This window comes from Bos indicus, chromosome 5 (genome assembly GCF_029378745.1).
Source record: "Bos indicus isolate NIAB-ARS_2022 breed Sahiwal x Tharparkar chromosome 5, NIAB-ARS_B.indTharparkar_mat_pri_1.0, whole genome shotgun sequence".
NCBI classification, from domain to species: Eukaryota; Metazoa; Chordata; class Mammalia; order Artiodactyla; family Bovidae; genus Bos; species Bos indicus.
In genome coordinates, this window is record NC_091764.1 from 30,785,581 (window position 1) to 30,806,941 (window position 21,361).

The window sequence follows — 21,361 nt, forward strand, 5'->3', positions numbered from 1 at the left end:
ACCTCTCACCATTTTCTAAACTCTAAAATTCTAATCACGCCTTTCCCTGAAGGGTTGTTCAGGTAAAGATAAAATGATAAAATCTAGAACGTGAGTGGCACATAGCAGGTGGTCAGTTAATGTTTGACTCAGCCCATGATCCCCTGTGGGCATTTCCTCACAAAGCTTAGGGTGGATACTTCTGTAGTTTTCTATTCCGTTTTCTTTGCTATTTGTTCCAGCACACATAGGGGTTCCCACAAAAGTGACTGAGTGAAAATTTCTTGGCGGCTGAGGGTTCCTCGCCCCAACAAAAACACTTTCAGAAAAAGCTACTATGGATCTTGGGTTACTGAGCAGCGCTACCTTTCAGAACCCCTATGGTACTCTCACATCCCACCTGGCTGGCCTGATTCAAATGGCTCATCTTGCCAAGGTCATACTGGTCGTTTATCAACTAAGGGAGGTGAAAAAGGCAGTTGCTTAGTTTTAGAAGGAGCACCGGTAGGCCCCAAAGATCCCGCCTCTTTCCACGGGGCAAGCCTATCAGCGTTCCTCTAGCGAAGAGCGGCAGCTCCCTAGAAGCCAATGAGTTCCGCTCCCTAGAATTATCCCGCCCATCCGTTGTGTCGTCACTCGGCCTCCAGTAAAATAGAACCAAGACTACGCTTCCCCTTAGCTTGCCTGTTGGCGGGTGTTTGCGTTGAAACTATACTGAAAGCCTGACCTTAAAGGGGAGGAAGCAGAGGGGAACCGGGGCCCTTTAAAACGAGGCCAGCTGGTGCCTGCCCCTTTAAGGGCGGGGCGCTCAGACGACAGAATCTGAGCCCCAGATTACTCCGAGTTTCCGTCACAGGCTGCAAGGTAAGGCTCCTTCGCTGGGTCCGGGTGCTTGGCGGCGGCGGTTTCATCGCCGCTGGTCCTCCCCGGGCCCAGAGACACCCCAGCCCCAGTCATGCTGAGCAGAGTATGGAAGGAGCTGACTACGAAGTGCTATCCGTGCGAGAGCAGCTATTCCACGAGCGGGTCCGCGAGTGCATTGTGAGTCCGGGATCCGGGCTGGAAGGGTAGGACCAAGTTGGGGAGAAGCACGGGTGTCGCGGGAGAGGGAGACGTCCAGATCGGAGTGAGACCCCCTGGGCACAGCGCCGGCAGACCCTGTTTGGTCCAGGGACGAGCGACCAAGAGCCCTGGTCCGACTAGTGCTCGGGCTGGCGAATCCCTAGATCGTCTCCAGCTGAGTAGCTGTGCGATAAACAAAGCCGATCGGTTTCCGTTCCTCCCCTCTACACGCCCCTCCCCTCCCCGCCCTCCCTCCTGTCCGCCCCCCCGCCCCCCTCGCGCCAGTGATCGGAGTGCGGGTCTTCCCGTGTCTGGGAATCTACTGAGCCTGCCGATTTCAGTCAGATGGTCGGAGAGGGATGGGTTTAACTTGGGGAAGGCTTGTTTGCAACGACTTCTCAAACCCAAATGATGTTTGATGAAGGGGAGATGAACCGGGAACTTTGGGGGGTTTCTCACTTTGGAGGAAAGGACTCTTCCTGGGGTGGATTCTACCGTGTAGAAATGGAGAACAACTAAAGTGTCCCCTTCTTTTCCTCGCCCTTATTGGTGTTTTGTTAGAGACCCTGCAAGCCGAGTTTCCTAGCTTCGCAGCCATTCAGGGATTTCCTCTGAAGGGTCGTCCCCGGTGCGACCGAGGGCTTCTGGCTGCTTTCCTTACTCGCTCACTGCCACCTAGAGTAACAGCTGAAACTGTCACACAGCTAGGGACTCCTCACTTCTGGGCCAGGGGCACCCAGGGGAGCTTAGGGGATCGCATCTTTCTTGCACCTGCTCTAAACTCTCATATCTTTCCTTTCTCCTTTCCTTCCTCAGAGCGCCTCAGGGTAGCCCTCACCCCCAAATACTAAAGGGAAAGGGAAAGGTTTAGAAGAATAGAAGTTAGTGAGTGGAGGACCCACTGTAGGGGTCGTCCTTCATTTTTCTCAGACTGGGCTCCAGTCTGCCCTGGGCAGCTTCAGATTGGAGGAGGGCTAAAGTGAGCCAAGGCATAACTAGGTCTGCCTTTATCTGTGAGGACTGAAAAGTAGGGAGTTTATCAGTCCATGCGTGGGAACTCCAGATCTGCTTTCAGAAAGCTTTCCTTGTACGTTTCTTAGTGGGGGGTTGCACATGGCAGGGTTGGGCATATCCTGGAGTCATACCCGGGCCTTGAGACAGTGGAGAGCCAGAGACCCACTTTCCTAGAGAACAGGGAGGGAAGAGATCTTGGAGAGAGAAACAGCCTCCTGGATGTCGTCCCATCCTTTAGTCCCATTAGCTGAGGACATCAGCGCTGGTCAAGGGCATCCTGAGGGCTTCTAGTACATCTCACACGTGGCTCCAGTCCCCTGCTCTAGAGAATCACCTAGCCTCTGCTGGACCTGCATGGAACTCCAGCCTGACCTTTTGAGCCCTCCTGTCTTCCTGCTTATTACGCCCGCCCAGGGCAGAGCACTAGGCAGTAAAAATCTTGGAGCTGAAATCCAAGTGGCTCATTCTACTCTACTTCCCTATTGTTAAAAGCTACAATTTTGTCCTAGACCCATGTTTCTCCTGGGGTCTGTGTCTTCTCTCTTTGCTTAGATAGCTGTATGCAGATTCCCTGTAGGGTCAGCTTCTCTTGGGGACTGGAGCACCTATGAGACTGATCCTGCCTTCTTAGCCCACTTCAAACACAATAGCATCTCAAGATTCTCTGACCCTGATTGTGGAGCCAAGGTGACCAGTGGCTCCTCCCCTGGGCAATAGCAGCTTACTTGGGGTAGGGTGGGAATGTATGCATGTGTAGGATAACCTGGTCAAGTCCTGCCATAACTGTCCATTGGAGGACTAGTCATGAGGGGCATGGGACAGACCCTGAGAGACCTACCCTGGGAGCTGGAAATTACTTTAGGTAGGGACCATGGATTGATAGCTTTTAAAGGTTTTGATTCCAGCTCTAGAAGCTTTATAGATGTGGAACCCCAATTAAAGCCTACTATTGTGGGCAGGGCATGAAAGAGACTCTGGTTTGGCCCAGAGCAGACCTGATCTTTTAGGGCCCCTGAATAAACAGAGTAGAAGTTCTGAGTTGGTCTAGGAACACGATTCCTACTTATTCTCTCCTGGAGCTTAGATCAAGGTGGGAGTGGAGGGAGAGGGAGTGAAGTGCCAGCACAATGAAGACATCCCTTTCTTCCCCTCAAATTTGCTTTTCTCAAATTATGTACTAGGAAGAAATCCTCTCTGGTTCTGTGGCCTTTTTCAGATGTGTGGATATGTGCATCTCTAGGAGTCTTCTCTGCCCATGCACCAACCAGGGTTCAGCTGAAACTATTTTCTCCCGGGGAAAAAACCCTCATAGAGCTGGACATGGTGCTCTGTCCCCAAGTGCATGGGTCAGTCCCTGAGGCCTTGATTAGAAGGAAGTACTGGGGAGAAAGATGGAACCCCTGGATGTATGGAGTCTAGTTTGGGGAAAGTGTCCCCATGGAATTAACAGAGAGGCCGCTGGAGCTGTGAAATGTTTGGGGATTAGCGCTTTTCATCTTGCTCACTTTCTGCCGCAGATCTCAACACTGCTGTTTGCGACTCTCTACATCTTCTGCCACATCGCCCTGACCCACTTCAAGAAGCCTGCTGAGTTTACCACAGGTACCTGTGACTTCCCTCCCTCCTGCCTGCCCTCTGCCAGTGTTCCTGTTGCTATGGCACCAGCCTCAGGGGAAGAGGGCTGTGTTGCTTGCTGGGAAAGTAGAGGTGTCTGTTCTTGAGCTTCTGCCTCCCTTCCTCCACAGGCAGAGACAAGGCGGTAGAGTGGAGAGTCTAGGAGGGCCAGTCATGTAACTTTTATGACCTCAGTTTCATTCTCAAAAAATAAAATAAAATGAGCCTAACAATTTCTACCCAGTCCATTGTTATTGTGTGGACCAAATATGATGGCTAATGTGAAAACTCTCTGTGAACCTCAGCAGGGCAACTGCAGGGTGAATGTTGTCATGGGCACAAGCCCTGTCATGTCCTCTCCTAGAGCTCCTACACCCAGGACCAGAGGCCTCCCGGACCACTGGGTCCCACCCCAGTGGTGATGGTGACCTTTCTCTTTGCAGAGAATTCATATTAAGGCTTTCAGTAGGCATTCTGTGATTGAGGGGGACGCACTTGTCCCAGTTCCTAACTCCAGATCGTCCGGTCCTGACCGGAACCTTTCCTCCCCTCCAGATGGCTTCATGCACCCTCAGCCAAGGAGGCAGCTACTCCTCAGCGTGATTCCCCTGGGGACTTTCTCTGTGATTTCCAATCCCTCTCCCCATTTCCCTTCACTCTACCTTGCCACTGATGTAACCAAGCTCACAGACTGGTCATTTATTGTATTTTCAGCTTACAAAGAGGAACCTATGGTGGAGAAGATCTGGGGAAGGAGGGAAGTGGGGGAATTTCATGCTCTCACCCCCTGGGACCACTGATCTTTAAGCTGCCACCCAGGCAGAGTGGATTGTGGGGTTCATAGTGTGAGCTCTCCTGAGCCTCCTGTCCAGCTCTGCCTCAGTGGGCCCAGGCCCCTCTTCAGGGGACAGAGAGGGAGCAGGAGGGTGCTGTGTGACACAGATCGTTCCCAGAGCTGCCCACTGATGACCTGCCTCTTCCCCATGCCTCTGTCTTTTGTAGTAGATGAAGAAGATGCCACGGTCAACAAGATTGCGTAAGTACTGCTGCCTCAACGCCGGCACTTGTAGCCTTTGGAAGCTGGGATCTAGTGAGGCCCTGGGAGCAGGGAGAGAATGAAATGTCAGAAACAATTTCTGCTTCCGCCCCATTTCTGCTTTTTTCCGGCTTTACACCATCCTGGGGACTCTTGGAAAAGCTGCTCTTCCTGTCCGCCTGGTTTGGCTGGGAGCTTCAAGGAGCCTCTTGGCCAGGAGCTGTCTGCTGGGGGCCTGAGTCACCAGAAGCAGCTCCAACTTGGCTCCACCTCCCAGCAGCCATTGGAGAAGGGGTGGGGTAGGGTTGCAGACTGATGGAAATGCCAGGGGATAGGGAAGGTGGAACCCCCAAGGGTGGGGCTTGCTTGGTTCTGAGAGAATGGCCCTAACTGTAGGCTATTATTATCTACTAGCACTTATAGAGAAAAATATAGAGATGACTCCTGTGGTTCAACAGACAACAAATTAAAAGGCAACCCCCACTCTCATCCCTCATGGACCAACTAGATAAGTGTCCCTTCTTTTGAGCTGATGCAATCTAGTGCACAGGTCTTGGCTGTGAAGCTGGGTTTCAACTCCCCTTGTCTCCCTTTGCCTTAGTGCCCTTATGCATATGGGGTGACCCTACTCTCTCCAGGCTCAGAAATCCACATCCCTGAGGTGAGCAGAGAAGTCAGGCCCATTATCTTGGCATCATGCCTGGCACACCCTACAGACACTGCAGGAAGACCGCATTCCTGGGGACAGTCTGGGCAAGTGACATGGCTGGTGACCAGGTTCCCATGAATTCCTGAGATGTGCCCATCCCATGTGCCAAGGCTTCCCTGGAGGTGAAGGCTGGGGTATGAGGCAGCAGGTAGAGTGCCAGCTCTTTCCCTGGGTCTGTCATTGCTCCAGCTGGTTCTAGGAGTCACAGGTGCCCATGGGATGGATGGGGCTTCTTAGGCCCAGGGAAGTGAATGTCGGAGCTAAGCAGGGGCACTACCCCTTCTCTGCCCAGGCTTGAGCTGTGCACCTTCACCCTGGCAGTTGCCCTGGGCGCTGTCCTGCTCCTGCCCTTCTCTATCATCAGCAATGAGGTGCTGCTCTCACTGCCTCGAAACTACTACATCCAGTGGCTCAACGGCTCCCTCATCCATGGTGCGTTGACCCTGGTTGCAGCTGAGGGTGGGGACCGGGAGCAGATAGGGTCAGGCAGACACAGCCTGGGGCTAGTCAGTCATAGATCACCCTATCCCTTCCACTTTCCCTTGTCACATGGTCAGTCCTCAGTGGGTTGGGGCGTCCCCCTTAATGACCATCTCTGCTTTTCCTTTTTTGCACTAGGCCTCTGGAACCTTGTTTTTCTCTTTTCCAACTTGTCCCTCATCTTCCTCATGCCCTTTGCATACTTCTTCACTGAGTCTGAGGGCTTTGCTGGCTCCAGAAAGGTGAGTCGGGGAACGTATCAATCAATCAATGCAGACCGGAAACAGTATTCCACTGAGATGGTTCAACTGAAGAGTTTTTAATGAAGAGACTATTTGCAAAGGAAGGAAATGGCAACCCACTCCAGTGTTCTTGCCTGGAGAATCCCAGGGATGGGGGAGCCTGGTGGGCTGCCGTCTATGGGGTCGCACAGAGTCGGACACGACTGAAGCAACTTAGCAGCAGCAGCAGTCAGCACTGAGGAGCTTGAGGCACTAGTGACAACAGGAAGTCATTACCATCCTCGACCTGAGGGAGCCAAAGGAAGAAATAATTTCTAGAACCCACTGGTAGTTGAAGCTGAAGAGGTGTGGCCACCCAAGAGAGGAGTTAGTGTCAGAGGTGCCAAACAGAAAAAACAGCCTGGCCTCTCTTTCTTCCTACCTTCCACTCTCCTGCCAGCCCTCTCCATTGGGCAAGATGAACAGAAAACCAGAGCTTGATTTTTTTTTTAAGTGTCTTGTGGGATCTTAGTTCCCAGTCCAGGAATTGAACCCATGCCCCTTGCAGTGGAAGCTCAGAGTCTTAACCACTGGACTGCCGGGAAAGTCCCAAGAGGGCAAAGAGCTTGTGTGATGCAGACCTCGGGGGTCAGCTTCCCAGGGCAAGACAAGGATGGAGAAGGGGTCTGGGAAGGGGGGTTGCAAATGAAGAATATCCAGTAGAGGGAATGGCCCCAGATTGCTGGGTAGGAGGACAGAGTAACTAAGCAGAATAAGAAGGAAACACCCTCTGCTGCCTCCTGAATCCAGTCCTCTCTGGTTCCCAAGCCAGGCTGCCATCTCCCCTGTCTCCTTCGTTTCCCACACTGCCATCCCCACCCCCGAAACCTACTGCCTCCTCCCACAGGGTGTCCTGGCCCGGGTCTATGAGACGGTGGTGATGCTGATGCTCCTCACTCTGCTGGTCCTGGGCATGGTGTGGGTAGCCTCTGCCATTGTGGACAACAACAAGGCCAGCAGGGAGTCCCTCTATGGTGAGAAGACCAGCTTCCTCCCCACCCCTCAGCTGGCTCACGTTCCTCTGTCTAGAACCAATATATCCCTCTAAAACGGCGGAAGTTGGGACCTCCTCCCTTAGACTGAAGTTTCAAAACTGATGGGCTTCAGGCCACATCTAACCTGTGGAAGTGTTCCGCTGGGCTCATGCAATGAGTTAAAAAATATATGAGTCTGTTGAAATTGGGAGATTTCACACTGATATCCAGGTTTCTGGTTGTGCTTAAGCAGGTTGAGGACCTGGCCACACTAGGCCCCGGTGACTTGGGCCAAACAGTGGCTGTGCCCTTTAGAGAGGGCTGAGGAGCTGCAGTTTGCTGTAGTCTCTGCCACTCCCTCTCTTGTCAGCCAGTCTTCCTCATCTTCATGACTTACCTTGCCCCTACAGACTTCGGTGTCGCACCCCTGCCTGGTCTCTGGGGCCTGTCAGCCCCGAGTAAGCAGGAGGAGAGAGCTGGGCTGACAGTCCTTTTTTTTTTCATCTTCAGACTTCTGGGAGTACTACCTCCCCTACCTCTACTCCTGCATCTCCTTCCTTGGGGTCCTGCTGCTCCTGGGTGAGTGTCCAGAGCCCAGGAGCGGGTGGGGAAGGTCCCGGGGCCAGAGCACCCCCTGTAGAAGGCGGAATGCAGGGGCGGGCAGGGCAGGCGGTGGAGAAAAGGCTCTGGCGGGTGACTGCCTCCTGTCCCCACAGTGTGTACCCCACTGGGCCTCGCCCGCATGTTCTCGGTCACTGGGAAGCTGCTGGTCAAGCCCCGGGTATGTAGTGCTCCTTGTCCTTGGACCCTGCCGGGGGAGCTTTCTGAAGAGCTGGGGCCTATCTATGAAGCCACTGTCCAGCTGTTCTGTTCATACCTTGCAGAGGGCCACAGCCTTTGCTGGCAAGCAGAGCACAAGATAGTTGGGAGGGACTGGATAAGGTCACCAGTCACGGTGATGATGAGGGGAGGGGAAGGAAAAGGACAATGGATCCTTAAGGTGAGCAGGGAGCTCTTGGGCTCTTGTGATCAAGGAGCCTCTGACAGTCCATCCCTCCCTTTCCTGACGCCCACAGCTCTTGGAGGACCTGGAGGAGCAGCTGCACTGCTCAGCCTTTGAGGAAGCAGCTTTGACCCGCAGGATTTGTAGTGAGACACAGTCCTTCCCAGCTGGCATGATGGGCGTGGCTTGGGCAGGGGTGGCGGGACTAGGACACAGCACTATCATCTCTGCCCCCAGATCCCACCTCCTGCTGGCTGCCCTTGGACATGGAACTGCTGCACAGACAGGTCCTGGCTCTGCAGACACAGAGGGTCCTGCTGGGTATGTGGGTTGGTAGGCATTGGGATGCCTGGCTTTCCCCAAGGAGAGAAGCTCCTCCTTTCAGGCCCTTGCAAACTGCTTTCCCATTCCTGCACAGAGAAGCGGCGGAAGGCTTCAGCCTGGCAGCGGAACCTGGGCTACCCCCTGGCCATGCTGTGCTTGCTGGTGCTGACAGTACGTACACCAGACTTGGTGGGGGTGGGCAGCGGTAGCACCTTGAGTACTTTAGCCCTTCACAGGGAGGAGGAAGGAGGTGCAAGGACCTCCTTCAATAATAGTAGCTGCCTCTCAACGAGTACCTACTTTTGTGAAGCACATCAGTCCCCATTTTGTAGATGAAGAAACAGAAGTTTAAAAAGTTACCCAAAAAGAGGGAAAAAAAAAAAAAGAATTTACCCAGGGTCACACAGGGCCTAAGCCATTATGCAGGTTTGCTCTGGGATGAAAATAAAGGTTAAAATCCAGTCCATCCCCTCAACTTGCTACATCATGGACTTGGAAATAAGTCTTATTGGTTTGAAGAAAGATGTATCTTTTTCTCTTTTGCCTTTTGGGGACTTCCCTGGGAGCTTTAGGTGGCGCTAGAAGTCAAGAACCTGCCTGCCAATGCAGGAGACATAAGAGATGCAGGTTTGATCCTTGAGTTAGTAAGATCCCCAGAGGAGGGCATGACAATCCACTCCAGTATTTTTGCCTGGAGAGTCCCCGTGGACAGAGGAGCCTGGTGGGCTACAGTCCATAAGGTCACAAAGAGTCAGACACGACTAAAGTGACTTAGCACGCACACATGCACAGGACCTCCCTGGCAATCCAGTGGTTAAACCTGCACTTCCACTGAAGAGGGCATGGGTTCGATCCCTGGTTGGGGGAACTAATATCCCATGAGCTGTGTGGCACATCCAAAAACACCCCAAACAAATAAAACTATTTGGGCTTTTTGCATCTGTACCTGTAAGTTCGATATAAGGTAGTCTCAAAGGTGCTCTGTTGCTAGCATTAACCTTTGGGAGGTCCCACACATCTAACTGAAAACTGAAAATGATGGACCAGAGAGTCTGCTCTTAACATTCTCAACTCATTGGATACATTTGTGGGCTCAGACAGGGGTGGGAGTCCATGACCTTGCCTCCCACAGGGCCTGTCTGTGCTGATTGTGGCCATCCACATCCTGGAGCTGCTCATTGACGAGGCTGCCATGCCCCGGGGCATGCAGGTACCGGGCTGCCCACCCACCACATCTTTTTGGGGAGGGCCTAAGCAAGGCTGGGTGAGGGGGCAGAAGGTGAGGCCAGAGGGGAGGCCGGGCGCTGGTGGTGGTGATGACTATGGGGAGTGCTGCACAGTGACACCTCTTTGTCCCTCAGGGTGCCTCCCTGGGCCAGGTCTCCTTCTCCAAGCTGGGCTCCTTTGGTGCTGTCATTCAGGTCGTCCTTATCTTGTATCCTTCTGGAAATCCACCATTGCTTTTCTTCTTCAAACCCGTCTCCTCTGGGGCTTTGGGCAGAGCTACAGTGGGAGTGAGGGGGAAGTGGGCAAGACTTGGCCAGCCCGAGGTTCAGAAAGAAGAAAAACAGTTGATTCAAAAGGAGGGCTGGAGGAAGAGAGGGCCATCCCCTTTGAGACAAGGCATTGATCCTTGGGAGTGGGCCAGTTCTTCCCTAACCCAGTGGCAGTTACCTGATGGTCTCCTCAGTTGTGGGCTTCTACAGCTCTCCACTCTTCCGGGGACTGCGGCCCAGATGGCATGACACGGCCATGACGCAGGTAGGCCATGATGCAGGTAGCCGGGAACCTGCCAGACGGGAGTGGAGGAAGCATCCTGGGGGCGTACCTGGGCACTCAGTGCTGGCAGCTCTGTGACCCTGACCTCCCCTTTCCTCACTCCCACCCAGATAATTGGAAACTGTGTCTGTCTCCTGGTTCTAAGCTCAGCACTTCCTGTCTTCTCTCGAACCCTGGGTAAGTAGCAAAAGGAGGTAAACAAAGTGGCTTGTTTTGAGTAGCTAATGGTACTAGGCAGACCCCTTATATTCTTGCTCTCTCTGATTCCCACAACAAACCTATGAGGAGGTATTACTTTCATTATACAGATGGAGTAACAGAGGCTCTATAAAGTGCTGTGCTGGGCTTCAGAGTAGTGTTGCTTCAAAGCTCATATTTTTTTCCATTTGCTACATCCCATGGCCTCTCTTATTTATTTCCATTTTTTCAGTGAAGAAATACCACTTTCCCCAAAATCTTTCTTTGGGGGATCATCTGATAAACATTTTTTTTTTCTTTTGTCTGCACCCATAGGGCATGTGGGATCGTAGTTCCCCAACCAGGGATTGAGCCAATGCCCCCTGCAGTGGAAGTATTGAGTCTTAACCACTGGACCACCAGAGAAGTCCCAACATTCTCATTTTAGAGATGAGAAACAGGACAGCTACTTGATTTACCCAGAGTTACACAGCTAGCTTGAGGCAAGGCCGCGTCAGGCCAGAACCTCTCTACCCTGAGCCCCCGTCCAGTGCTTTTTCTGCACACTGGGCATCAAATGTTAAGCTCAATTCTCCTCCCATCTTTAGAGCTAGGATCTAGATGATGATGGGGAAGAAGGGGAACCTATGCGACTCCCCTACTACTTCGGGGTAAACTAGTTACACTTTTGAGCATTACCTGGTAAAAGTGTTCACCCCAAGGTAGTCGGGGAGTTGCATAGGCTCCCCACCTCTCCCACCATTATCGTCCATCTATTGTACATTATCAGTCGTGTTGGACTCTCTGCAACCCTATGGACTGTATCTTGCCAGGCTCCTCCGTCCATAGGATTCTCCAGGCAAGAATACTGCAGTGTGTAGCCTTTTCCTTCTCCAGGGGATCTTCCTGACCCAGGAATCAAACACAGGTCTCCTACACTGCAGGCAGATTCCTTACTGTCTGAGCCACCAGGGAAGCCTTATTTAGTATTTAAATCAGTTCTATTTGGTTTTTAAGTTTATATTCTCTCTACTCTGCCATTTCTACTTTATGCCTTGGGATTTAGGATACTTGGCCTGTGTGTCCAGCAGTTAGTTCCTTTTAGGTTGGAAGCTGGTAGGAATATTTTTTTAAGTAGGGGAGGGGCTCAAGAATATTAATTTATGATAATTATATTATTATTGTTAGGGGCTCAGTAAGTGTTGGAATAGCACCTGGCACATATGGTTCCTCATGTGTGTTGTCTCATTTAATTCTCACAGTCCCATTATTTTGTCTACTTTTTTTTTTTTTAATTCCCTACTTTATAGTTGAAGAAACTGAGGCACAGACGTTTAAGGAAGTTGCTTCAGATCACAGTTAGATGAGGTGGAGTTCAGATATGAACCAAAGCAGCCACAATAAGAGCCCAGTTTCTCAGCTGCCACACTGCTCTGTCTACTGAAAAAGAACACTTGGTGACCAGCTTGAGGTTTCTGGCCCAGGAACAAGGAGCAGGCCCAGGGAGCTCCTTGGGACACGTGGAGCCAGAGGGGATCCCCCCAACCCCAACACACACAGACACATACACACACACATACACACTCCAGGAGAGGATGCCAGACTCTGGAAGGGAAGTTGGAGCAAGCCTAGCAGCTGATACTTGCTTCAGCTGCCCTGAACTGTCCCTGAGACAAGTTGGGATGTAGGAACAACTAATGTGTAGAAGCCAACCTATCCGTTGCAGTGTTGAGATGTGGCCACCAGGAGGCAGCAGAAAGCTCGGCTCTGAGCCAGGGAAGGATTGGGGAGCCTACCTCCCATCCTGGCCTTTGTACTTCAGGGCTCACTCGCTTTGACCTGCTGGGTGACTTTGGACGCTTCAACTGGCTGGGCAACTTCTACATCGTGTTCCTCTACAATGCAGCCTTTGCGGGCCTCACCACTCTCTGTCTGGTGAAGACCTTCACGGCAGCTGTGCGGGCAGAGCTGATCCGGGCCTTTGGTGAGAGGGTGTCAGGGAGAGGCTGGTGGGGTGGTTGTAAGATGGAACTGTCTGGAACAGTGGTCATCCCAAGCAGGGGAGATGGCATATTCACCACCCATTCTGTGGCTTCTGAGGACTGACCTAAACCCTGCTTCTGACTATCCCCTGCCTCTTCTCCAGGGCTGGACAGACTACCGTTGCCTGTCTCTGGTTTCCCCCGGGTGTCTAAGAAGACCCAGCACCAGTGACCTTCAGCTGGGGGTGGGAGGGAGAAAACTGGACACTGCCATCTGCTGCCCAGGCCTGGAGAGACGCCCAGGGGTGGGTGACCCTCAGGACCTGGAATCTGAGAGGGTGGGTGGCAGAGGGGAGCTGAGCCTTCTGCACTGCTGCATAATCTGAGCCAGAGTTTGGGACCAGGCCCCCTTGCTTCTGCAGATTTAACTGTGGGCCCCAGCATGGGGTGGGGCTGAAGACTGGGTCTGGCTCCTGGTCTCAAATCTGTTTACACGTCAATCTGCCTCACTGCTGTTCAGGGCCATGCCCTTAGCCATGTTTACATGATTTGATGTGCAATAGGGTGGGGTGGGGGCAGGGGAGGGTCAGAGCCAGTGGCCAACTTGGGAGGCAGATTGTCTTCCCTTGCCTCTGGCCCAGCAGAGCCTAAGCACTGTGCTATCCTGGAGGGGCTGTGGACCGCTGGAGAGATGAAGGCATAGGGAGGAAGAGGCCACAATCATCAGCAATAAAGTTGATACCAGGGTTTTCTTTGGTATTTTTTTAAAGGTCCTGTCTGTCTGTTTGAACAGCTTTGCTCCCACCAGTCCTGAGTCTACAGAGGGAAATAGAGGGGTCCTTCCCACCATCCTTTCCCTCTTCTCTATCTGCATTCTGGGGACTTGGGTCTGGTGTTAGGCCATACAATCAGGCAGTGGGAAGCTCCTCCTCCCTTGGCCTTGCTAAAACCTGGCTGGTCACCTGACTTTTCCTTATACCCAAGCCTTATTTCTTGGGTGCCTTGGTTATTGGGGGTAAATGGGCATCAGCATAGGAAGAGGTAAAAGAAGGGGCTGCCTGACAAAGGTTTGTGATTCCTACCTCTGAAAAGAGCCTAACTCTGTATTTCCAGAGGCTATCGGTGCCTTGAATATTCTGCAAGCCCTCCTGCTATATTGGGGGTAGGGACAGTGTTTCTGCTCATGGTTATGCAGATTATACATTGCACAGCTTCCAGGGGCACCATTCACCTCTTAGTCACTGTATGCATGGTTACTACAACTATTTTTTTGCAAATGGCAAGCCAATGGCTTGAGGAAGGGCTGCTTTTTTCTAAGGTACACAGGTTACTGTGAATACTAGCCATGGAGCTGAGTGAGTATGGGATCCAAAAAAAGAATGTAGTTGCCACAGATACACAGATGTAGTAGGCTGAACACCTACTATAGGCCAGGCACTCAGCTAAGTTTGTATTTAGGAATTGCTTTGTCTAGTAAGGGTGCGTGTTTATGTACATGCATGCTAAGTTGCTTCAGTCACTCTTTGCAACCGTATGGACTGTCCATGGGATTCTCCAGGCAAATATACTGGAGTGGGTGCCATTCCCTTCTCCAGGGGATCTTCTTGACCCAGGGATTGAACCCGCGTCTCTTAGGTCTCCTGCATTGGCAGGCAGGTTCTTTACCACTAGTGCCACCTGGGAAGCCCCCTGATAAAGGTGACATAATTTTAATACCATACTGCGATAAATGGTGGTTAATTTCTCATTCTCAAGGAAACAGAGGTCCAGTGTCAGTACATTAAGGAAGGCTTCTTAGAGAAAGACTTCTAAATGACAGTAGATCAATGGGTGAAGTGTTGCAACTTCAAAGCCTTTGACATGAGAGAGACCTGAGTGGCTAGAAGCAGAGCTCCAGAAGGTTTGGAGAAGGAAAAAGATAGAGATGCCATGTGTGTGTGTGTGTATGTTAGTCGCTCAGTCGTTTCTGACTCTTTGCAACCTCATGGACTGTAGCCTGCCCAGCTCCTCTATCAGTGGAATTCTCCAGGCAAGAATACTAGAGTGGGTAGCCATTCCCTTCTCCAGGGGATCTTCCCAACCCAGGAATTGAGCCTGGGTCTCCTGCATTGCAGGCAGATTCTTTACCATCTGAGCCACCAGGGAAGCCCTAATAAGATGCCCTGATGGAAGGTAAAGGGAAGTGATCATCAGTCTGTTAGAGACTATGACTTTTAAGTACCTGCTGAACAGGTCCTCCAGCAGTTTCCAATCCACAAACTGGGTATCCGGCAAGGATAAGAGAGGGGACAAAAGTTTGAAGTCCTGAACCAGACTATCACTATGAAGATCTGTTCCTGATTCTGAGGAAGCTCCTAGCAGAAGACTACAAAGCTACCAGGGAAAAGGGTTCTCTGGTACCCATCCCTTCCAGTCCTAGTTACTGCTAAGGAGGAGAGATGGAAGTGGGGGAGGCTGGGGGAGGACACAGAGAAAGGAGTTGTGTGCCCAAAGGGCTTTATTGGCCTTGGGCAGAAATTGGATCCCATACCTCCTAGACGGGACGCGCTATCAGGGTAGGCTTGGGGAGAGCAAAGATCTAATTCAAGTATCAGAGGAGGATGGTTTGGTGCCACGCATAAACTTAGAGGTAGAAGGATGCTTATCCAGGCAGCCAAGGATTAAAGCTGCTAGAATTTCCGAGGCAGGTGCCTGCCTGGCTTCCGGGATGGAAATGAAGTGGACCAGTGGTGGCCGGCTAGAGCCCCCGCCCCGGTGGGAGGGGGCGGGACGGTCCTGGGAGAAGGGCGGGGGGCGGGGCCAGGGGCCACTTAAGGCGGAGCCGGCGTTCTGGCAGCGCCGGAGCCAGGCGGCAGAGCCAGCAGGGTTGGCACTTACCCACGACCCCCCCTTCCCTGCTATGATGGCCCGTCAGTAGCAGGTTCCAGACCCCCCAAGGGTATGTAGGCAAAGCTAGCAGCAGCCAGGTGCGCAGAGCCACAGAGCTCTAGGGCACTCTGGGGGCAGCTCTGCCTGCTGCGCTCTGTGGTGCCTGGGGAGATGCCCAAGTGACGGGCGAGCTGGTGAGAACAAGAACGTTCCCTTTTGGCCCGAGTCCGCTGCATCTATGGCGCTGCCGGCCAGTCTGGTGCCCCTGTGCTGCTTGGCACTTCTGGCGCTGCCGGCTCAGAGCTGCGGGCCGGGCCGGGGACCGGTCGGCCGGCGCCGCTATGTGCGCAAACAGCTCGTGCCGCTGCTCTACAAGCAGTTTGTGCCCAGCGTGCCTGAGCGGACCCTGGGCGCCAGTGGGCCAGCTGAGGGGAGGGTGACAAGAGGTTCTGAGCGCTTCCGGGACCTGGTGCCTAACTACAACCCCGACATCATCTTCAAGGATGAGGAGAACAGTGGTGCAGACCGCCTGATGACCGAGGTAAGGAGGGCCTCTCCCCACCTGCTCGAGGGCACGTCAATTTCTCTGCTCTCCTCTGGCAGCTGGGGGGGAGGGATGTTGAGCTGAATTTCATCTATAGAGACCTTAATCTCAAGGACCTACCTCCACTTCTCACCCCCTCCCCCCCCCCCCCAAAAAAAAGAACACCTCTGCTGGCTGGATTTACTGATCTAGAGGGATCCAGGGAGAGGCCGGGCTGGGGAGGGGGAGGAGGGACTAGTGAGAGTGAAGCTGGGAGAGACAGGGAGGGCGGGGAAAGGAGGATGGCGGCAGGCGAGACGGGAAATGGCTGAGGCGTGGACCGGGGGTCAGCTACCGAGCCAGGCAGGAAGGGCTGGGGTGAGCTGGGGGCCAGGAGCTGGCTAGGCAGCAGACAGAACTCTACCCTTAGCCTGGCTCCTGACCTGGTAATGTTAAAGCTCAAGGGCCAAAGGTACTGATGGGACTGGGAAAGTGGTGACCAAGGGACAGATCATCAGGGACATCTACCTGAGGAGGGCTGGGCAAGAATTGTCTTTGGTATGGGGGAGGCATCCCAGAACTGCGTAAAGCTATCTATCTAGAGTCTAAACCACTGTCCTGGAGCAAAAACCAATCTCCAATGGGAAGAATAGATGGACACACCTGAGACCCAAAGGGTTCCTGTGTCCCTCAAACACAGTTTAGCTCAAGGACTTTCCTTGGAATTAAAGGGTTAAAATGAATTCAACGACTATGTATTGAGCATCTGCTGCAGACCAGAACCTAACCAACAACCTAGGGTGCGAGGAGAGGGACCACCTCTGGCCTGTGATCTCAACTGTCAGAGCTGGAAGGGAACTTGGAGGTCACATTCTTCCATCCTCCACCTCCCATTTTTACATCTCCGAGCTGGGCCCCAGGAGGAAAAGTGATTTAATCAAAGTCTTAAAACTAATTAGTGGCATGGCTGAGTCTAGAATTCAGGACTCCTGATTCTAAGTCCTATACACTTTCCATTACACCACCTAATTGTGTATGGAGTGGGAAGGTGGGGGGAGCGGGAGGGGGACGGATTTCCTCTGATTAACTGCCATAGTTTTCCAGGTTACTTTGTTAGGAAAACCTGTCCAGGGGAGAAAGAATTCCCTGAAGCCTTACCTACCCAGAGACTGGGAAGGGGAAACGCCTTCCCTCCTTGGTCATGGAGTATCCTGGCCCTTTCCTCTGGCTTCCACCTGCAGCAGAGGGGGCAGAACAAGGGACAGGACCAGGAGAATTTCTGACAGGCACGGGAACCCCCTCCGTCCTGCTTATCTCCCACACCCTGGCTGCAAAAGGCCTTCATTGAGTTGGCTCTGCACTGGGCTGCTGCCCCCGCAGGTCAAGGCCTCAGGGCCTCCGTAGGGGACAAAACGACAAAAAGTTGGAAGGAGTTACCACTTTTCCTGTCTTCCCCCTCCCCTCCTCTCCAACCCTGCGGAGGTGTAGAAGACTCGGGAAAGAAGGGCAGGGGGGAAATGTCCCTCTGGCCAGTTAGGAAAAAACCAAGTCCGAGGAGAGACCGGAGCGGGGAGAAGAAAAGGAAGCGGTCCTCTGCGCCTCCTCCCGTGAGGTCCGTGCTGTGGTGCGCGCCAAGGTCTCCGGCTCCCAGACTGGAGCAGCCGAGATAACCGTGGTCTCCCTCCCCCGGTGCAGGCTTCCAGCCGCGGCTGCTTTTCCTCGTCTCCACTCCCACCCTGCAGGGGGCCCCCCAGATCCGCGCAAGGGCAGCTCGCGTTAGTCTCAGGTGCTACTCCCACGCCTTTCTGCGCGGCCTCCGGAACAAGAGACCGAGCGAATGGGGGGTTCTCTAGGGCTGGCAGAGCCTGAGCTGGAACTGGGAGGGCTGGTCGCGCTGGGGGAGGGGACCCGGCGGGCCGGAGCTGGGATGGGGGGCGCGGCTTTCTGCCCTTTCCTCTCCCTGCGCCGGGGCGGCTGAAAAGCGCCTTTGTGGATGGAGCTGCTGAGTCCGCTTCTCCCGGCGCGTCCCCGGCCTCGGCCCGGGATTCTCGTTCGGTTAAGTCATCCCGGAGAATGGCCATTGTACTTCGCGCAGCCCCCGCCACCCCAGCCCTTTTTCCAGCAGCCTAGATCCCGCACGGCTCCGCTTGGGCACCTCTGTGGGGGGCACTCGCACCACGAAAGGGTTAATGCTAGGGGCTGAAAGGAGGAGGAGGAAGGAAGGAAGGAAGCGGTGCCCGGTGCCAGGGAAGGCAACGAAACAAAAGATGAATCAGGAGGAGGGAGGGGAGCCGGGGCTTGGGGCGGGGGCCAGGCTAAAACAGGGGCTCCTCTCGCGGAGCCAGGCTGCTCAGCCCTTCCTTGACCAAGCTCCCACCCGCTTTCTTGCCCTCTACCAGGTTGAGCTGAGGTTCCAGAACAAAGTTCCAGAACAACTAGAGATGAAGGGCAGAAATCAAAAGTAGGGGAAAGAACTAGGTTTGGGTGCTCCCTTTCAACTTCAGGGTGACTCCGCAGGTCGCAAAGCCGCCCTGGAGGGCGTAGATTAACGACGACACCCATTCAGATTCTCACTTCCCCAGGGCACTCAAAATCTAGGAGGGAGTTCGGTGTGGGGGGAGGGGTGCGTCGGGAAAACAAGAATCAACTCTCCCGTCCAGGTCGCTTTTGCCCCCGTGGTGGTGGTCGTGGTACTGAGCAGATTGACTTTATTCCCCGCCAGCGTTGTAAGGAGCGGGTGAACGCGCTGGCCATAGCCGTGATGAACATGTGGCCCGGAGTGCGCCTACGGGTGACCGAGGGCTGGGACGAGGACGGCCACCACGCGCAGGACTCACTTCATTACGAAGGACGTGCCTTGGATATCACCACATCCGACCGCGACCGCAACAAGTATGGGTTGCTGGCGCGCCTGGCCGTGGAAGCCGGCTTCGACTGGGTCTACTATGAGTCCCGCAACCACGTCCACGTGTCGGTCAAAGCTGGTACAGTAGGGGGTGGGTGGTGAGGTCCCTTCGGGAAACTGAGGGTGCACAACCCGGTTGCGACCCTAGGGGAGACCAAAGAGGCGTTGGCGTTGTTAAACCAGCCTTCCATTTCTGCCCGGTTGGGACCCGATCTGGGGGAACGTGCTTGTTGTTCCGGGACTGGTGAAGTCTGTCCTGAGCTTGACCCACGTCCTTCAGAATCTTTACTAACATTCTGGAACCGCTGGTCTTCAGTCCTCTCTCTCTGCTTGTTCCTTGCAGATAACTCCCTGGCGGTCAGGGCAGGCGGCTGCTTTCCGGGAAATGCCACCGTGCGCCTGCGGAGCGGCGAGCGGAAGGGGCTGCGGGAACTGCATCGCGGAGACTGGGTGCTGGCGGCAGACGCGGCCGGCCGGGTGGTGCCCACGCCCGTATTGCTCTTCCTGGACCGGGACTTGCAGCGCCGGGCCTCTTTCGTAGCTGTGGAGACCGAGCGGCCCCCGCGCAAGCTGTTGCTCACGCCTTGGCACTTGGTGTTCGCGGCTCGGGGGCCAGCGCCCGCGCCAGGCGACTTTGCACCGGTGTTCGCGCGCCGGTTGCGCGCGGGGGACTCGGTGCTGGCGCCAGGCGGGGACGCCCTTCGGCCGGCGCGCGTGGCCCGCGTGGCGCGGGAGGAAGCCGTGGGCGTTTTCGCACCGCTCACAGCGCACGGGACGCTGCTGGTCAACGATGTCCTGGCCTCATGCTACGCGGTTCTCGAAAGTCACCAGTGGGCGCACCGCGCCTTTGCTCCTTTGCGCCTGCTGCACGCGCTGGGGGCGCTGCTTCCGGGCGGGGCCGTTCAGCCGACTGGCATGCATTGGTACTCTCGGTTCCTCTATCGCTTGGCTGAGGAGCTGCTGGACTGAGCGTTCCAGGCATAGAAAACTCGTGGCACCCGCCTAAACGCGAGCGTGCGGGCTGAGATCCGGGGATATGCGCAGCAGACGATGCTGATGGCGGGGAGGGGTAGGGAGAAAATGGATGAGATGGTTTAGGGGCAACCTCTAATTAGGAGGTTGGGTCCTAGGTAGATGGAGTTGATGATGGATACTCCTTGACGAGGACTATTTCTCCTCTTATTCCCCAGTGCCTCAGCCCCACTCGATTATTTTATTTTATTTTCTATTTATAAATTGTAATATAATGATCTGCTTGCCCAGCCTGGCAAGATGAGGGGCCGAGGCATGGTCATAACATTTTCCTACAAGTGGGCTAATAAAAGAAAGGGTTCCAGGAGCTTATTGGGAAATATCTCTATTCAGATGGTGATTTGCCTCCAGATTGGGGGAGGGGTATGGAGAAAGGGGACCATACCTTACTTCCCATCCCCCCTTGTTTCCCAGCAGGTCGTCCTGCCTTGCTTCCTCCTCTCTGGAGGCCTCCCTGTCGACCAGCAGCAACTGAGACCAGAAGAGTCTGCCCTTTTCTAGGCTGCTAGTTCTTTTTCCCATCAGAGAGGACTAGCATTCTGCCCACGTGTCTGCATACCCGACTGTTGAAGAGACCAGGGTTATCCAAAGAACAAGACAACTCAAACGCATTCTTTCTCTGTTCATAGGGGCTCCAAAGGAGGTTCAAGCCATTTTAGGTACTGATACTTAAAGAATTCTGGCTCCCATTTGTTAGCCTGCAGTCTCCCCTGCTCAAGAATCACCATAGCCTGCATTCTACTCTGGTGTGTGTGCAGTGGGGGGTGAGGGTGGGGTGTCTACATGGGACTGATTTTTTTTTTCTCCTTGGGAGGAGACTGGACCAACTGACAACTCATGGCAATCCCTCAGCTCAGTTCAGTCGCTCAGTCATGTCTGACTCTTTGCAACCCCATGGACTGCATCACACCAGCCTCCCTCTCCATCACCAACTCCCAGAGTTTATTCAAACTCATGTCCATTGAGTTGGTGACGCCATCCAACCATCTCAGCTTCTGTCGTCCCCTTCTCCTCCCACCTTCAATCTTTCCCAGCACCAGGGTCTTTTCAAATGAGTCAGTTCTTTGCATCAAGTGGCCAAAGTATTAGAGTTTCAGTTTCAGCATCAGTCCTTCGAATGAATATTCAGGACTTATTTCCTTTAGGATGGACTGGTTGGATTTCCTTGCTGTCCGAGGGACTCTCAAGAGTCTTCTCCAACACCACAGTTCAAAAGCATCAATTCTTCGGTGGACAGCTTTCATTCCAACTCTCACATCCATACATGACTACTGGAAAAACCATAGCTAATTCATAACTGGTAGTCTCCATATATTCTTGATCAAGAGAAAGAACCTGCACAGAGGGCTGGAACCTGTTCTTCCTGATGGGCTGAGCACAGAGAGCAACTTCAGCCCAGATGTATGGCAGCAGAGGGGACACAGGCTCTCCAAGCAAGGGAATATAGGAATTAAAAACTGAGTCCCCTTTCTGATCAGCTTCCTGGTTGTTGTTTCTACTGGCTTCCTCCCCCTTTCCCCTCTCCCCTCTCCCATTATTGCTAGCTCTGCTTCCCTGGAATCTAGGCAGGCAGGTGCCTCTGAGTTAGGAATGGAAGCTCCGAGGGAGTTGCAGTGCAC

General features: G+C 53.7%; 2 protein-coding genes across 4 annotated transcripts; both read left to right on the forward strand.

Moving 5' to 3' along the window:
* Nucleotides 1–616: 616 nt before the first annotated feature.
* LMBR1L (limb development membrane protein 1 like) lies at nucleotides 617–13,187 on the forward strand. 3 transcript variants are annotated; one of them, XM_019960662.2, is made up of 17 exons: nucleotides 617–1,020; nucleotides 3,573–3,657; nucleotides 4,672–4,705; nucleotides 5,707–5,846; nucleotides 6,033–6,136; nucleotides 7,023–7,149; nucleotides 7,660–7,728; nucleotides 7,866–7,930; nucleotides 8,226–8,298; nucleotides 8,390–8,473; nucleotides 8,571–8,647; nucleotides 9,609–9,686; nucleotides 9,838–9,911; nucleotides 10,147–10,237; nucleotides 10,366–10,432; nucleotides 12,255–12,416; nucleotides 12,579–13,187. In XM_019960662.2, exons 1-17 carry the CDS (start codon nucleotides 949–951, stop codon nucleotides 12,644–12,646), a joined length of 1,470 nt encoding a protein of 489 aa, XP_019816221.2. In that variant the 5' UTR covers nucleotides 617–948; the 3' UTR covers nucleotides 12,647–13,187. The 3 variants fall into 3 exon arrangements, with proteins under 3 accessions (XP_019816221.2, XP_070645276.1, XP_070645275.1); XM_070789175.1 differs by having other exon boundaries at nucleotides 721–843; XM_070789174.1 differs by lacking the exons at nucleotides 617–1,020; nucleotides 3,573–3,657; nucleotides 4,672–4,705 and adding an exon at nucleotides 5,213–5,562.
* Nucleotides 13,188–15,234: 2,047 nt separating this feature from the next.
* On the forward strand, nucleotides 15,235–20,049 carry DHH (desert hedgehog signaling molecule). Its single transcript, XM_019960663.2, has 3 exons — nucleotides 15,235–15,823; nucleotides 18,528–18,789; nucleotides 19,054–20,049. The coding sequence occupies exons 1-3, from the start codon at nucleotides 15,521–15,523 to the stop codon at nucleotides 19,677–19,679; spliced, it is 1,191 nt and encodes a 396-aa protein (XP_019816222.2). The 5' UTR covers nucleotides 15,235–15,520; the 3' UTR covers nucleotides 19,680–20,049.
* The last annotated feature ends 1,312 nt before the right edge of the window (nucleotides 20,050–21,361 follow it).